The 17,824-nt window shown below is 42.6% G+C and overlaps 1 protein-coding gene across 3 annotated transcripts in view; it reads left to right on the top strand.

Moving 5' to 3' along the window:
- Window positions 1-17,824, top strand: part of dscaml1 (Down syndrome cell adhesion molecule like 1) — a 332,167-nt gene that overhangs the window by 219,590 nt on the left and 94,753 nt on the right. For 2 of the 3 annotated variants that reach the window (XM_062060149.1, XM_062060148.1), the window contains exons 8-10: window positions 12,223-12,365; window positions 12,685-12,814; window positions 16,714-16,992. In XM_062060149.1, coding sequence (XP_061916133.1) covers window positions 12,223-12,365; window positions 12,685-12,814; window positions 16,714-16,992 — 552 coding nt within the window. Of the gene's footprint in view, window positions 1-12,222; window positions 12,366-12,684; window positions 12,815-16,713; window positions 16,993-17,824 lie in introns of those variants that run through there. The other variant, XR_009827441.1, reaches the window with a different exon arrangement.

Here is a 17,824-nt window from a genome sequence, read left to right as displayed (position 1 = left end):
TGTTTTCCAGTTTGAACGTTTAGTATCTTGTCTTTGCAGTGTATTCAATTGAATATAAGGTGAAAAGGATTTACAAATCATTGTATTCTGTTTTTATTTACGACTTACACAACGTGCCAACTTCACTGGTTTTGGGGTTTGTAATATTTACATATTTTGCATTTTTTAGGCATACAATTTTACAAATGCATCACGATGTTCGCTTTTTCCTTCGACAACATCACTGATTATTACTCACTGAAGACTTCATGAGAGCCAACAAACATATTAAAACATTACTTACTAGGGCTGCGAATCTTTGGGTGTCCCACGATTCGATTCATAATCGATTATTGGGGTCACGATTCGATTATAAATCGATTTTTCCGATTCAACGCAATTCTCGATTCAAAAATGATATTTTTCCGATTCAAAACGATTCTTTATTCATTCAATACATGGGATTTCAGCAGGATCTACCCCAGTCTGCTGACATGCAAGCAGAGTAGTAGATTTTTGTAAAAAGCTTTTATAATTGTAAAGGACAATGTTCTATCAACTGATTGCAATAATGTAATTTTTTTTAAACTATTAAATGAACCAAAAATATGACTTATTTTATCTTTGTGGAAATATTGGACACAGTGTGTTGTCAAGCTTATGAGATGCAATGCAAGTGTAAGCCACTGTGACACTATTGTTCTTTTATTTTATTTTTTTTATAAATGTCTAATGATAATGTCAATGAGGGATTTTTAATCACTGTTATGTTGAAATTGTAACTAATATTGATACTGTTGTTGATAATATTCATTTTGGTTTCACTACTTTTGGTTTGTTCTGTGTCGTGTTTGTGTCTCCTCTCAATTGCTCTGTTTACTGCAGTTCTGAGTGTTGCTGGGTCGGGTTTGGTTTTGGAATTGGATTGCATTGTTATGGTATTTCTTTGTATTATTTTGTTGGATTGATTAATAAAAAATGAATGAAAAATAAATAAAAATCGATTTTTGAAAAATGAGAATCAATACTGAATCGTACAACGTGAGAATCGCGATTTGAATTTGAATCGATTTTTTCCCACACCCTTATTACTTACTGTACAATGTCTGCTGTCACTGGGATGCCAACTAATGGGATGTTTATATATTCCCATTTAGATGAGATAGGTGATAGATACTGTAAGTGTCTTTTTGTGTCTTTCTCGCCATTTCCGGGTCTAAGGTAGATGTCACAGTTGACCAACTTGTCGAATTATGTTCTCATTCTTCTACTATCAAGGTGAGAGGCATTATTTACGACCTAAAGTATACGTTTACTAACTCCAAGGCAAGAAAACATCTCACCAGGGGCCTCATGTACAGAGAGTTGCGTGGCTTTCCTCTACTAAACCCAAAACCAGTGACGTTGGCACGTTGTGTAAATCGTAAATAAAAACAGAATACAATAAATTGAAAATCCTTTTCAATCTATATTCAATTGAATGCACTGCAAAGACAAGATACTTAAAGTTTGAACTGGTAAACTTTGTTATTATTTGCAAATATTAGCTCATTTGGAATTTGATGCCTGCAACATGTTTCAAAAAAAGCTGGCACAAGTAGCAAAAAAGACCGAGAAAGTTGAGGAATGCTCATCAAACACTTTAATTGGAACATCCCACAGGTGAACAGACTAATAGGGAACAGGTGGGTGCCATGATTGGGTATAAAAGCAGCTTCCATGAAATGCTCAGTCATTCACAAACAAGGATGGGGCGAGGGTCACCACTTCGTGAACAAATGCATCAGCAAATGGTCGAACAGTTTAACAACAACATTTCTCGACGAGCCATTGCAAGGAATTTAGGGATTTCACCATCTACGGTCCGTAATATCATCAAAAGTTCAGAGAATCTGGAGCGGTACTGCATCAAAAACCGACAGAGAAAACAGCACACAGGCGAAAACAGAAAATATTTGGTCGGGCATCAGAAACAAAGAAAGTCAAGAAGAAGATGGATGTACATGTCCAAAACAGACAAGCGTTTGAAAAAATAATCGCTGCAACTATGGCATTTCCACGTCAATGTCATTTTTGATCCATACCAACTTTGCCGTGAAAAAGGGCGTACGGCAGGTTTTAGTGCATACGCAAGATTTGTACATGATGCCCCAGATGATGATGTCAATATAGCAGCACAAGCTAAAAATAGTTTATCTGCTTTAGCACTTATAATAACAATATCACTAATTCACTAATACTTGGTTAGTATTCAAGTCATGAGATGTACACTACCGTTCAAAAGTTTGGGGTCACCCAAACAATTTTGTGGAATAGCCTTTATTTCTAAGAACGAGAATAGACTGTCGAGTTTCAGATGAAAGTTCTCTTTTTCTGGCCATTTTGAGCGTTTAATTGACCCCACAAATGTGATGCTCCAGAAACTCAATCTGCTCAAAGGAAGGTCAGTTTTGTAGCTTCTGTAACGAGCTAAACTGTTTTCAGATGTGTGAACATGATTGCACAAGGGTTTTCTAATCATCAATTAGCCTTCTGAGCCAATGAGCAAACACATTGTACCATTAGAACACTGGAGTGATAGTTGCTGGAAATGGGCCTCTATACACCTATGTAGATATTGCACCAAAAACCAGACATTTGCAGCTAGAATAGTCATTTACCACATTAGCAATGTATAGAGTGTATTTCTTTAAAGTTAAGACTAGTTTAAAGTTATCTTCATTGAAAAGTACAGTGCTTTTCCTTCAAAAATAAGGACATTTCAATGTGACCCCAAACTTTTGAACGGTAGTGTAAATGGAGTGTTCTTGGCAGTTTTTGGATGGTTATATAGAGGGGCTTTATGGGCGTAATAGAGTATCTGCATTACCCCATTGTAAGCGGACTTTTATTTACGAGTTAGAATGCATTAAATAAAATACATCTGTCCTAATGCATCTCATAAGGATTGTGAGCGATGGGCAAATTTTGAAAAAAAAAGTGCAGTTCCCCTTGAATGAGTCATAAAGGGTTTTGGGAAAGCTTTCCCATAAACACTGTGATCATTAAAGGTCCCCAAATTGTCAAAAATTTAATTTGTATTGATTCTCTTATAACGATAAAGTATTTATGATTCTGATAACAGTCATGTGTCTCTACAGCAGGGTTCTCAAACCTGCGGTCCATTTGGAGCCTGCAGGCCCATATTTTGTGGCCCTCTACTTAACTTTATAGTTCAGTGTGATTTTGACCCAAGCACCCTGGACAGCTAATAGTTAGATATACTATGACAATATTGATTTCTACTAGACAGAACACTAAATACAATAAAGATGCAAACACAAAAAGTAACTTCCTATCACCAGGCGGAAGTGTTTCTGACCATCTTCTGGGCTACATTTATAATGACTTAAAGCAGAGGTGTCCAAACATTTTCCAGCGAGGGCCACATAGAAAAATTGAAGGATGCGAGGGCCACTTTTATACATTTTGTATATGAAAAATATTTAAACCAAAACAATGTAGGTGAACATATGCTAACATTTGAAAAAAAATTCTACATCTTAGCTTTGTGTTTCACACAACAAAGCAATAAAATAATTCATGATTATTTTAATAATTATTTTATGTGTATTTATGTTAACTGTGCTCAAAAGTAAGCTTGTATTTGCTAATATTGCGATTATACCGTCAACTGAAACGCTTTTGAGGGCTTTAGTACACTGAAAAACATATGTCTCACAGGAAACGTGTACACTTTTTTATCATGACAGGACACAGGGAAATCATCAAAGACCTTATACAGTTAGGCGCTCAGGTTGTCGGCCATTTTGGTTTTCAGGTCCCATTTTTGGGGGATTTGGTCCCGTTTAGTTTTTTATAGTTTTTTGTTCTAATTTGGAACCTGTTTAGTTGGTCTATGGCAGGGGTCACCAACGCGTAGCCCGTAAGGACCAGATGAGTAGCCCGCTGGCCTGTTCTAAAAATAGCTCAAATAGCAGCACTTACCAGTGAGCTGCATCTATTTTTTAAATTTTATTTATTTACTAGCAAGCTGGTCTCGCTTTGCCCGACATTTTTAATTCTAAGAGAGACAAAACTCAAATAGAATTTGAAAATCCAAGAAAATATTTTAAAGACTTGGTCTTCACTTGTTTAAAATAAATTCATTAATTTTTTTACTTTGCTTCTTATAACTTTCAGAAAGACAATTTTAGAGAAAAAATACAACCTTAAAAATGATTTTAGGATTTTTAAACACATATACCTTTTTACCTTTTAAATTCCTTCCTTTTCTTTCCTGACAATTTAAAACAATGTTCAAGTATTTTTTTTTTTTATTATTGTAAAGAATAATAAATACATTTTAATTTAATTCTTCATTTTAGCTTCTGTTTTTTCGGCGAAGAATATTTGTGAAATATTTCTTCAAACGTATTATGATTAAAATTTTAAAAAATTATTCTGGCAAATCTAGAAAATCTGTAGAATCAAATTTAAATCTTATTTCAAAGTCTTTTGAATTTATTTTAAAATATTTGTTCTGGAAAATCTAGAAGAAATAATGATTTGTCTTTGTTAGAAATATAGCTTGGTCTAATTTGTTATATATTCTAACAAAGTGCAGATTGGATTTTAACCTATTTAAAACATGTCATCAAAATTCTAAAATTAATCTTAATCAGGAAAAATTACTAATGATGTTCCATAAATTCTTTTTTTAAGTTTTTCTCTTCTTTTTTTCAGTTGAATTTTGAATTTTAAAGAGTCGAAATTGAAGCTAAACTATGTTTCAAAATTTAATTGTAATTTTTTTTGTGTTTTCTCCTCTTTTAAACCGTTCAATTAAGTGTAAATATCATTAATTATTAATAATAACATAGAGTTAAAGGTAAATTGAACAAATTGGCTATTTCTGGCAATTTATTTAAGTGTGTATCAAACTGGTAGCCCTTCGCATTAATCAGTACCCAAGAAGTAGCTCTTGGTTTCAAAAAGGTTGGTGACCCCTGGTCTATGGAATCTGTCGCGGGCCAATAAAAACCGAGCTGCGGGCCGCAAATGGCTCCCGGGCCGCACTTTGGACACCCCTGACCTATTAGACAAAACCAACTTTTCTTACCTGTTGGTACCTGTTTTTGTGTATTTGAGACCTGCATCTTGAAAGTTTGAAATTTTAGAAAACAAGCTTGCCTTCCTCCAAATCAGCTGTTTGAAATTTGAGACTTGAGTGACATATTTTGCATTACAGGTAGATACATCAACAGCTATCTCCATATATGGTAGAGGTTTACCTTTGCACGAGTCCGCCAATTTTATTCAGTTGTAATTATTAAAGGTAATCTGCAATTTTTGGGGAATTTTGCCTATCGTTCACAATCATTTTGAAAGACATGACGACAGATGTATTTTTTAATGCATTCTAAATAGTAAACTCCTCTCTGAGCTGCCACCTTACCGGAGTTTGCGTGTCCCAATGATCCTTGGAGCTATGTTGTCCGGGGGCTTTATGCCCCCTGGTAGGGTCTCCCAAGACAAACTGGTCCTAGGTGAGGGATCAGACAAAGAGCAGCTCGAAGACCTCAATGAAAAATAAAAACTATGGACCCAGATTTCCCTCGCCCGGACGCGGGTCACCGGGGCCCCCCTCTGGAGCCAGGCCCGGAGGTGGGGCACGATGGCGAGCGCCTGGTGGCCGGGCCTGTCCCCTTGGGGCCCGGCCGGGCACAGCCCGAAGAGGCAACGTGGGTTCCCCCTGAAATGGGCTCACCACCCATAGCAGGGGTCATAGAGGTCGGGTGCGATGTGAGCTGGGCGGCAGCCGAAGGCAGGGCACTTGGCGGTCCGATCCTTGGCTACAAAAGCTAGCTCTTGGGACGTGGAACGTCACCTCGCTGGGGGGGAAGGAGCCTGAGCTAGTGCGCGAGGTGGAGAAGTTCCGACTAGACATAGTCGGACTCACTTCGACGCACAGCAAGGGCTCTGGAACCAGTTCTCTCGAGAGGGGCTGGACTCTCTTCTACTCTGGCGTTGCCGGCAGTGAGAGGCGACGGGCTGGGGTGGCAATTCTTGTTGCCCCCCGGCTCAGAGCCTGCATGTTGGAGTTCAACCCGGTGGACGAGAGGGTAGCTTCCCTCCGCCTTCGGGTGGGGGAACGGGTCCTGACTGTGGTTTGCGCTTACGCGCCAAACCGCAGCTCAGAGTACCCACCCTTTTTGGATTCACTCGAGGGAGTACTTGAGAGTGCTCCCCCGGGTGATTCCCTCGTTCTACTGGGGGACTTCAATGCTCATGTTGGCAGCGACAGTGAAACCTGGAGAGGCGTGATTGGGAAGAATGGCTGCCCGGATCTGAACCCGAGCGGTGTTTTGTTATTGGACTTTTGTGCCCGTCACAGATTGTCCATAACGAACACCATGTTCAAACATAAGGGTGTCCATATGTGCACTTGGCACCAGGACACCCTAGGCCGCGGTTCCATGGTCGACTTTGTAGTTGTGTCGTCGGATTTGCGGCCTCATGTTTTGGACACTCGGGTGAAGAGAGGGGCGGAGCTTTCTACCGATCACCACCTGGTGGTGAGTTGGCTGCGATGGTGGGGGAGGATGCCGGACAGACCTGGCAGGCCCAAACGCATTGTGAGGGTTTGCTGGGAACGTCTGGCAGAGTCTCCTGTCAGAGAGAGTTTCAATTCCCACCTTCGGAAGAACTTTGAACATGTCACGAGGGAGGTGCTGGACATTGAGTCCGAATGGACCATGTTCCGCGCCTCTATTGTCGAGGCGGCTGATTGGAGCTGTGGCCGCAAGGTAGTTGGTGCCTGTCGTGGCGGTAATCCTAGAACCCGTTGGTGGACACCGGCGGTGAGGGATGCCGTCAAGCTGAAGAAGGAGTCCTATCGGGTTCTTTTGGCTCATAGGACTCCTGAGGCAGCGGACAGGTACCGACAGGCCATGCGGTGTGCGGCTCTGGCGGTCACAGAGGCAAAAACTCGGACATTGGAGGAGTTTGGGGAAGCCATGGAAAACGACTTCCGGACGGCTTCGAAGCGATTCTGGACCACCATCCGCCGCCTCAGGAAGGGGAAGCAGTGCACTATCAACACCGTGTATGGTGAGGATGGTGTTCTGCTGACCTCGACTGCGGATGTTGTGGATCGGTGGAGGGAATACTTCGAAGACCTCCTCAACCCCACCAACACGTCTTCCTATGAGGAAGCAGTGCCTGGGGAATCTGTGGTGGGCTCTCCTATTTCTGGGGCTGAGGTTGCTGAGGTAGTTAAAAAGCTCCTCCGTGGCAAGGCCCTGGGGGTGGATGAGATCCGCCCGGAGTTCCTTAAGGCTCTGGATGCTGTGGGGCTGTCTTGGTTGACAAGACTCTGCAGCATCGCGTGGACATCGGGGGCGGTACCTCTGGATTGGCAGACCGGGGTGGTGGTTCCTCTCTTTAAGAAGGGGAACCGGAGGGTGTGTTCGTGGGATCACACTCCTCAGCATTCCCGGTAAGGTATATTCAGGTGTGCTGGAGAGGAGGCTACGCCGGATAGTCGAACCTCGGATTCAGGAGGAACAGTGTGGTTTTCGTCCTGGTCGTGGAACTGTGGACCAGCTCTATACTCTCGGCAGGGTCCTTGAGGGTGCATGGGAGTTTGCCCAACCAGTCTACATGTGTTTTGTGGACTTGGAGAAGGCATTCGACCGTGTCCCTCGGGAAGTCCTGTGGGGAGTGCTCAGAGAGTATGGGGTATCGGACTGTCTGATTGTGGCGGTCCGCTCCCTGTATGATCAGTGCCAGAGTTTGGTCCGCATTGCCGGCAGTAAGTCGGACACGTTTCCAGTGAGGGTTGGACTCCGCCAAGGCTGCCCTTTGTCACCGATTCTGTTCATAACTTTTATGGACAGAATTTCTAGGCGCAGTCAAGGCCTTGAGGGGATCTGGTTTGGTGGCTGCAGGATTAGGTCTCTGCTTTTTGCAGATTATGTGGTCCTGATGGCTTCATCTGGCCAGGATCTTCAGCTCTCGCTGGATCCGTTCGCAGCTGAGTGTGAAGCGACTGGGATGAGAATCAGCACCTCCAAGTCCGAATCCATGGTTCTCGCCCGGAAAAGGGTGGAGTGCCATCTCCGGGTTGCTGAGGAGACCCTGCCCCAAGTGGAGGAGTTCAAGTACCTCGGAGTCTTGTTCACGAGTGAGGGAAGAGTGGATCGTGAGATCGACAGGCGGATCGGTGCGGCGTCTTCAGCTGTATCGATCCGTTGTGGTGAAGAAGGAGCTGAGCCGGAAGGCAAAGCTCTCAATTTACCGGTCGATCTACGTTCCCATCCTCACCTATGGTCATGAGCTTTGGGTTATGACCGAAAGGACAAGATCACGGGTACAAGCGGCCGAAATGAGTTTCCTCCGCCGGGTGGCGGGGCTCTCCCTTAGAGATAGGGTGAGAAGCTCTGCCATCCGGGGGGAGCTCAAAGTAAAGCCGCTGCTCCTCCACATCGAGAGGAGCCAGATGAGGTGGTTCGGGCATCTGGTCAGGATGCCACCCGAACGCCTCCCTAGGGAGGTGTTTAGGGCACGTCCGACTGGTAGGAGGCCAAGGGGAAGACCCAGGACACGTTGGGAAGACTATGTCTCCCGGCTGGCCTGGGAACGCCTCGGAATCCCCCGGAAGGAGCTGGACGAAGTGGCTGGGGAGAGGGAAGTCTGGGCTTCCCTGCTTAAGCTGCTGCCCCCGCGACCCGACCTCGGATAAGCGGAAGAAGATGGATGGATGGATGGAATAAATAGTAAACAAATGCGATCAAAAGTCCACTTACAACGGAGCCTATGGCAGCCACTCTATTCCGCCTATAAAGCCCTTAAAAAACATCCAAACACCTCCATTAAGGTTTTAAATTATATCTGTCAGTACACTCGATAAGGAAGTGCTAAAAACTACTGACGGGGTGACTACTCAGTCGATGGAGGCTTGGCCAGGAGGATTGCTTTGGCATATACACTATATTGCCAAAAGTATTTGGCCACCTGCCTTAACTCACATATGAACTTGAAGTGCCATCCCATTCCTAACCAATAGGGTTCAATATAATGTCGGTCCACCTTTTGCAGCTATTACAGCTTCAACTCTTCTAGGAAGGCTGTCCACAAGTTCTTCCAAAAGCGCATTGGTGAGGTCACACACTGATGTAGGTCGAGAAGGCCTGGCTCTCAGTCTCCGTTCTAATTCATTCCAAAGGTGTTCTACCGGGTTCAGGTCAGGACTCTGTGCAGGCCAGTCAAGTTCATCCACACCAGACTCTGTCATCCATGTATTTATTGACCTTGCTTTGTGCACTGGTGCACAGTCATGTTGGAAGAGGAAGGGACCCGCTCCAAACTGTTCCCACAAGGTCGGGAGCATGGAATTGTCCAAAATGTTTTGGTATCCTGGAGCATTCAAAGTTTATTTCACTGGAACTAAGGGGCCAAGTCCAACTCCTGAAAAACAACCCAACTCCATAAATCCTCCTACACCAAATTTCACACTCGGCACAATGCAGTCCAAAATGTAGCGTTCTCCTGGCAACCTCCAAACCCAGACTCGTCCATCAGATTGCCAGATGGAAAAGCATGATTCATCACTCCAGAGAAGGCGTCTCCACTGCTCTAGAGTCCAGTGGCGACGTGCTTTACACCACTGCATCCCACGCTTTGCATTGGACTTGGTGATGTATGGCTTAGATGCAGCTGCTCGGCCATGGAAACCCATTCCATGAAGCTCTCTGCGTACTGTACGTGGGCTAATTGGAAGGTCACATGAATTTTGGAGCTCTGTAGCAATTGACTGTGCAGAAAGTCTTTGCACTATGCGCTTGAGCATCCACTGACCCCTCTCTGTCAGTTTACGTGGCCTACCACTTTGTGGCTGGGTTGCTGTTGTTCCCAAACTCTCCCATTTTCTTATAATAAAGCCGACAGTTGACTTTGGAATATTTAGGAGCGAGGAAATTTCCCTACTGGATTTGTTGCACAGGTGGCATCCTATGACAGTTCCACGCTGGAAATCACTGAGCTCCTGAGAGCGGCCCATTCTTTCACAAATGTTTGTAGAAACAGTCTCCGTGCCTAAGTGCTTGATTTTATACACGCGTAGTGTTTCTGATCATTTGGACAGGTGGCCAAATACTTTTGGCAATACAGTGTAAATAAGATTGCCCCCAAAATGCTGCATTCAGAAGAGACAGTCAGTAAGCGACTTGAAGATGGTCTGTAAAACATCATCTGTACATTTTGACCAAAGAGCCACCATTACCTGTTATGTAGCCCACAAGAAAGTGTTTTAATTGTAGAAAAATAACATTAAGGCCTACCAAATATTGGGGTGACTACAGCTGCTGTTAGAAGTACTCAACAAATTTAGTCACATGAGTAAAACGTGTATCTGAAGTAAAACTTTGTGCATCACCCCAACTCTACCTGCAGCAGCCCTCAGTCAAATGGAGTTTGAGCCTGTTGAGAAGCACCGAATATTATCCATCCATCCATCCATTTTCTTCCGCTTATCCAAGGTCGGGTCGCGGGGGCAGCAGCCTAAGCAGAGAAGCCCAGACTTCCCTCTCCCCAACCACTTTGTTCAGCTCCTCCCGGGAGGAGCAACGGCTTTACTTTGAGCTCCTCCCGGATGACAGAGCTTCTCACCCTATCTCTAAGGGAGAGCCCCTCCACCCGGCGGAGGAAACTCATTTCGGCCGCTTGTTCCCGTGATCTTGTCCTTTTGGTCATAACCCAAAGCTCATGACCGTAGGTGAGGATGGGAACGTAGATCGACCGGTATATTGAGAGCTTTGCCTTCCGGCTCAGCTCCTTCTTCACCACAACAGATCGATACGGCGTCCGCACTACTGAAGACGCCGCACCGATCCGCCTGTCGATCTCACGATCCACTCTTCCCTCACTTGTGAGCAAGACTCCTAGGTACTTGAACTCCTCCACTTGGGGCAAAATTTCCTCCCCAACTTGGAGATGGCACTCCACCCTTTCCCGGGCGAGAACCATGGACTCGAACTTGGTGGTGCTGATTCTCATCTCGGTCGCTTCACACTCAGCTGCGAACCGTTCCAGTGAGAGCTGAAGATCCTGGCCAGTTGAAGCCATCAGGATCACGTCATATCAAATATTATAACAATCTGTTATCTCCTTCACTTGTTAGCTGCACTTTTAACAGAAAAGGCTTGCTTTTGACCTTCCAGTTTGTATTAATTACAATTCAAGTATTTTCATAGCTGGAGCATAAAACCCGGTTTATGGCTTTCTGAATACAATGTTTAACATTATGAGAGCCCTTTAGACATGAAATAACACCCAAATAATCACCTGGGAGTGGGTTGCAAAATACTTGACCTGCGACTCTCAGTGACCATCCGCACACTGCAAAAAGTCAGTGTTCAAAAACAAGAATAAAAAATACAAAAATTAGGGTTATTTTATTTGAACTAAGCAAAATTATCTGCCAATAGAACAAGACAATTTGGCTTGTCAAGACTTTCCAAAACAAGTCAAATTAGCTAACCTCAATGAACCCAAAAATACCTTAAAATAGGTATATTCTCACTAATAACAACTGTACGTATGAGTACGTATTTTTTCTCTTGTTTCATTGAAAATAAAACAGCAAAGTCCATTTGGCTGTCATCTGTTTTAATATGAGGCACAATTGTGTCAAAGTTATGATTTTTTTTCATGCTTGAAATAAGAAATTATTACTTTAACAAAGTAGTTTTATACTCCTGAGTGTTGATGACACAGCTTTGCAACACTTGATATTCTAGTTTCAAGCATGTTTTACTCAATATAGGTCATCACATCTCAGCAACAAGCTGTAATATCTTACTGAGATCATTTAGGACCAAAACCCTTAAAACAAGTAAAACACTCTAACATAAAATCTGCTTAGTGAGAAGAAGTATCTTATCAGACAGAAAATAAGCAAATATCACCCTTATTTGACATATTTAATCTTGCTTAGATTTCAGTTTTTGCAGTGCAGGTGCACAATGAACGCCACTTTTCTGACACCGAGACCACCAAAGATTCTACCTTCTCTCTTTCTCTCCTTATCTTGCAACCCCCCTCCCCTGTTATTCCTTCCCTTCAAAATTCCATATCCAGCCCCTGACGCCATCAACTAACCGTTTTATTCTCCCCTCTCTTCTTCTTCTTCTTCTTTTGGTCAAATCTCTCTCTTCCTGTCTCGCTCTATCCCCCTGCCCTTCTCTTCGTTTCGTCCAACAGGTAATCCGAGGATTCGGCCGATGAAAAACATCACAGCGGTGGCAGGACGGAGCTCTTTTGTAAATTGCCGGGTGATCGGCTACCCGTACTATTCCATCAACTGGTTCAAGGAAGGACTTCTGCTGCCTGACAATCATCGTCAGGTAAAATTTCATCCTTTAACTGTAACGGTACTACTAGATCAGGCAAAATTAAACATTAATTCTGTAATTAATGATATTTGGCGGCTTTCCTTTTGCCTTTTTATAAGGTATTTTACATTGTAATTTAGTAATTTTGAGATGGTGATTAATGGACGATAAATGTATGCAAATATAACAAAAATAGTCGAGTAGTTGAGATTAATGGTGGTAAAAAAAAATAGGATATGTTCTCTTTGGTAGTCGTTTATCTCCCTTTAACTTACCTTTAAATGACCTGCAACGCGAGTGTCAGCCGTGTGTGTGTGCATGTCTTTTGGAGGTGGTGTTCGAAAACGGCACCCTGAAGCTCACCGACGTCCAGAAGGGGATGGACGAGGGGGCGTACATCTGCAGCGTGCTCATACAACCTCAGCTCTTCATCAAGCAGACTGTTTATGTCACCGTCAAAGGTGAGTCACAACGTTGGAATGAACTTACCTCCGTTAAACACTCATAAATCTCTCCAGCAAATGAACATGTGTTCAGTTGTATTGATCCTGTTCCCACAAGGGTTTTGCCAGACTACAAATAGATCTACTCTACACAGCATATAGTGGAAGTGAAACACTCAAAAGTGGCATGTGGACAAGGCCTGTGAAGGATAATTTCCCTTCATTATTGGCAAATAATGAACTATTTAGTTAATGTCAAAATTCCAAGGTTGGTGTTAGGCTAAAGTGGAATTATTTAGTTCAACAAAGCTTTGTGCTTTGCGTACGACTTCTAAAATTGCCTAATCGGAACATAATATTGTCAAAAAAACAACAACCGCCAATCACAATAAACAGCATAGCAAATCAATTAAAGTTAAGTTAAAGTACCAATGATTGTCACGCACACACTAGGTGTGGTGAAATTATTCTCTGCATTTGACCCATCCCCTTGTTCACCCCCCTGGGAGGTGAGGGGAGCAGTGAGCAGCAGCGGTGGCAGTGCCCGGGAATCATTTTTGGTGATTTAACCCCAATTCCAACCCTTGACGCTGAGTGCCAAGCAGGGAGGTAATGGGTCCCATTTTTATAGTCTTTGATATGACTCGGCCGGGGTTTGAACTCACAACCTACCGATCTCAGGGCGGACACCAGGGGTGCCCATTACGTCGATCGCGAGCTACCGGTCGATCGCCAGTCAGGCATTAAAAAAATAGTCCTAAAAATGAGCGACCATAAATCTTCTCTATGACGTCACTTTCGTCACTTGATTGACATTCACGGCACCCGAGGGTCTTCTGAGAGGACGCTGGCTGCTGCCAGCTCATTATTAAGAAAAAATTACCGACAGGAAGGCGAGAAACACTTTTTATTTCAACAGACTCTGGCGCCGTACCTGTCGTCAAAACTCCAAAGACCGACTGCACAGTTGCACAATAAAAGCACTGCTTCATCCTGCCTGCGCTAACAAAATAAGAGTCTCAGAAAGCTGGCGTGCACAAGCTAGCAAGCAACGTAGTTTGCCGCCAATGTATTTCTTGTAAAGTAAATAAGATGCCAAAAACCAACCACTTTCATGTGGTATTGGACAGAAAGGAGGACTTTTTTCTCCTCCATTTGAAAATGCGGACGTTATCATCACCACTGTCTGATTCCTATCAATGCAAGTCATCACAATCAGGTAATACACCAACTTATATTCTTGTCTACATGAAAGAAAGGACTCTATATGTGTTAAACATGCTTGTATTATCATTAAACACCTTTAACTTGTTAATAATATTAACTATATGTGTTAAACATGCTTGTATTATCTTTAAACACCTTTAACTTGTTAATAATATTAACTATATGTGTTAAACATGCTTGTATTATCTTTAAACACCTTTAACTTATTAACAATATTAACTATATGTGTTAAACATGCTTGTATTATCATTAAACACCTTTAACTTTTTAACAATAATAACTATATGTATTAAACATGCTTGTATTATCATTAAGCACCTTTAATTTATTAATAATATTAACTATATGTATTAAACATGCTTGTATTATCATTAAACACCTTTAATTTATTAATAATATTAACTATATGTATTAAACATGCTTGTATTATCATTAAAGAGCTTTAATTTATTAATAATATTAACTATATGTGTTAAACATGCTTGCATTATCATTAAACACCTTTAACTTGTTAACAAAAACATATCTTTCATAAATAAGTACATATAAATTATATATATTAATGAGGTAGATCCCCACGACTTGATCAATTGAAAAGTAGCTCGCCTGCAGAAAAAGTGTGGGCACCCCTGCTCTAACCACTAGGCCACTGAGTAGGTGGGGTCGGCTTAAGCTTGATCGGCCATTTTCAATTATGTCCTAGTGCAGGGGTGTTCAAAATGTGGCCCGCAGCTAATTTTTTAACGGCCTGCACGCATTCTAAAAAATACTATTTAAAAGAAACATAAAAAAGTGTATTGAAAGAGCAAACAGGTGCTTTGCAATGTTGACTCTAATAACAAAAAGCTGCCATGCGGGCTGTTTTTTTCTTTGCAGTCATTGCTCAAATAAATAATAATGAATCAAAATCAATGTTAGGAATTATTGACCTACTCAAGGCTCCAATTGCTTAAAATCAAAAAATCTACTTTGCAATATTTTGGGGGGGGGGACTATTCCATATTTTGTGTGTTTGCCATACAAAAACACAGTTTTATTTGACTAAAAGGGCATAAAACACACAGAAAATAATACAAATGTATAATCAACGGATAGATCTGAGGTTGATCTAGAGACCTAACATTTTTCACACTTTTATGAATGTGGCCTATTTGGATCCCCAATAATTTTATTGGGACTTTAAAAAAAGAAACTGTCATTGTTTAAAAAATAAAAATGAATCAAAATCAATGTTAGTAATTATTGACCAACTCAAGGCTCCAATTGCTTAAAATAAAAAAATAAAAATCTAAAAGGGCATACAACACACAGAAAAGAATAAAAATGTATAATCAACGGATAAATCTGAGGTTGATCTACAGACCTAACATTTTCTAACACTTTTATTCCCTCAGAGAAAGACTAGTTGGACGCAACAATGGTCAAAAGTGTTTTTTGAAAAATGTACACGTGTTTCCCCTGTCACTCCCAGAAATCCTACCCCTGGAAGGGAGGCTATCACAAGGATGATGGATCCTATTTCCCCGGCTTCAGTTAAATGCGGGCTGCAATCTGCAGACTGTTTTTTAAGCAGACTTGATCGGACGTTATTACAATAATCAACCTGAGATGTGATAAAAGCATGAAAGAGGACCTCTGCATCTTTAAATGATAACATTGGGAACAATATTACGATGTTTCTAAGATAAAAGAAAACACCTTAATAGTACATTTGTTTATTTTTGGGTCCGGACCACAGATCGTAACTCCAAGTGTGAACGCAGCCTAAGAGAATAACAAACGATTGCAAAGCTTGTAAGTAAAGCAGGAGGATAAAGATGTGTGCGTTGTCCCTAATGACCCCTGATTAAGGGGCGGAGTGGCCTGTACTACACTCTTGCAACCAGCAATTACACAGATCCCGAGTACTATTGAACGGGACTGCGGAGGGATTTTTGCCGTACACTACACGTGCAGCCGATGTCTTTCCCCACTTCGAAATAAACGCGCATTGTGCGTCTCGTCTGGGTGCGGTTGGCGCGTGTCAATGTGCGCTCGTCATGTCTCTGATTTAATTAGATGAATTTTAATGAGGTCCAGATTAAATCCCCCAGATGTCTCAGCTGTAACCCCCACCATCACCACCACCCCTCCCCAACTCGGAATCACCTCCATCGGTCTCCATGGCAACAACATTCTCCCCCTGCGGATGGGGCTCTAATTAGAGCAGCTATTATGGGCTGGCCTCATCACGGCGGGGCCGGTTGGCGGGGGGCACGGGCGTAGCGGCTAGTGGGCAAGATAGGCAGGTCGAAATGGTTTGGCTTTACTTTGTTTGGTCGTGAAATGTTGTTTTTGTTGTCTTTCTCTCCTTGCTTTGCTGTTTTGTCACACGGCTGACTCTCCACCTTGTGTCCTTTCAATGCCCTCACATCTTCAAATCGGCATGTCTCCTCTCTCCCTATGTACTGTCTTCACATCCTCTCTTTACTTTATCCTTAACTTATTGATATCTGACTTTGAATCTCTGTCTTCACCTTTTACTCACCCTGCTCATTTAAACAACCATCAAACTGTTTGACTGTCTTCCCTTTATTTCCAATACTTCTCTAACTCTCCTACCCTTTATTTCACCCTCTTGCCTGTCCTTGCATTGTCTCTACCACCGCTCTATTTTCATCATTACTTTTATAATTCCCCCCCCCCCCCAGTTCCTCCGCTGATCCAACCGTTCGACTTCCCGCCGACCTCCATCGGTAAGCTGATGTACATCGCCTGCGTGGTGGCGTCCGGCGACATGCCCATACGCATCACGTGGCGCAAGGACGGCCAGGAGATCGTGCCTTCGTCGGGCATCACCATAGACACCAAGGAGTTCATGAGCTCCCTGCAAATCTCCAAGGTGTCGCTCAAGCACAACGGCAACTACACCTGCATCGCCAGCAACGACGCCGCCACTGTGAGCACTGAGAGGCAGCTCACAGTCACAGGTGAGGAAGATGCAGCAATTAAGGAGTCAGAACTACATAACGGGACTTAAAATTAGTAAAGACCAGGGGCCGTACTTATCAAGCTTCTTAGAGTGCCATTTTACACTTAAGTCCTGAGAATTTGCGAAATTTAGTCGTACTCTCAAACTTAAGAATAAAAGCTTTTTATCAACGTTCTTAAGTCTAAGAATCACTCCTACTCTCCACGATATTTAAGAGACCTTCAGAGGTGTCTTAAGTGGTTAGGAGTTGCCAGCAGGGGATGGCACTGAGGCGAGAAAGACGTGCGCGAACGTTCAGGGAGCGGAAGGATGTCCTGGATTTGTTTGATGACGAGCAGCTGATCAAACGGTATCGTTTAGACAGAGCGGGTATTATTTTTGTCACAGATTTAATACTTTTCGATTCCTTGTTGATTTCTGCATGTGGCTGCAGTGGGCTAGTATATATAGAGCCACCCACACCAGTTTCAAATTAGTTGCCTAATTAATGAATTGGAAAGAAAATGTTATGACAGTAGCGTATGTGTGTGGCCGTGAGGTTAGTGACGTCAGTGAGTGTGTGGGCGAGAGAAGAGAGGGAGCGGTAGCGTGAGTGCCGGCGGGGACGAGTTTTTTTTGTATTATTTTGTAGTTTATTGTCAAAATATACACTCCCATTGTCCACTTAAATATTTCCAAGATATTTCTTTATTCTTAGACCACGGATTCCTTTCCGTGATTGGTCATTTCTATGGACACAGAAATTACGTCACCTAAAATTCCGTTTACGGCACATAGTAATGTCGTAATTCAGCTCTGAGTGTGACACTTAAGATTCAGTCCTACACTTC

The sequence above is a fragment of the Entelurus aequoreus genome, linkage group LG10 (genome assembly GCF_033978785.1).
Source record: "Entelurus aequoreus isolate RoL-2023_Sb linkage group LG10, RoL_Eaeq_v1.1, whole genome shotgun sequence".
In the NCBI taxonomy this organism is placed as follows: domain Eukaryota; kingdom Metazoa; phylum Chordata; class Actinopteri; order Syngnathiformes; family Syngnathidae; genus Entelurus; species Entelurus aequoreus.
The sequence above is the reverse complement of the archived record's forward strand: the minus strand, read 5'-3'. Positions and strand labels throughout refer to the sequence as shown.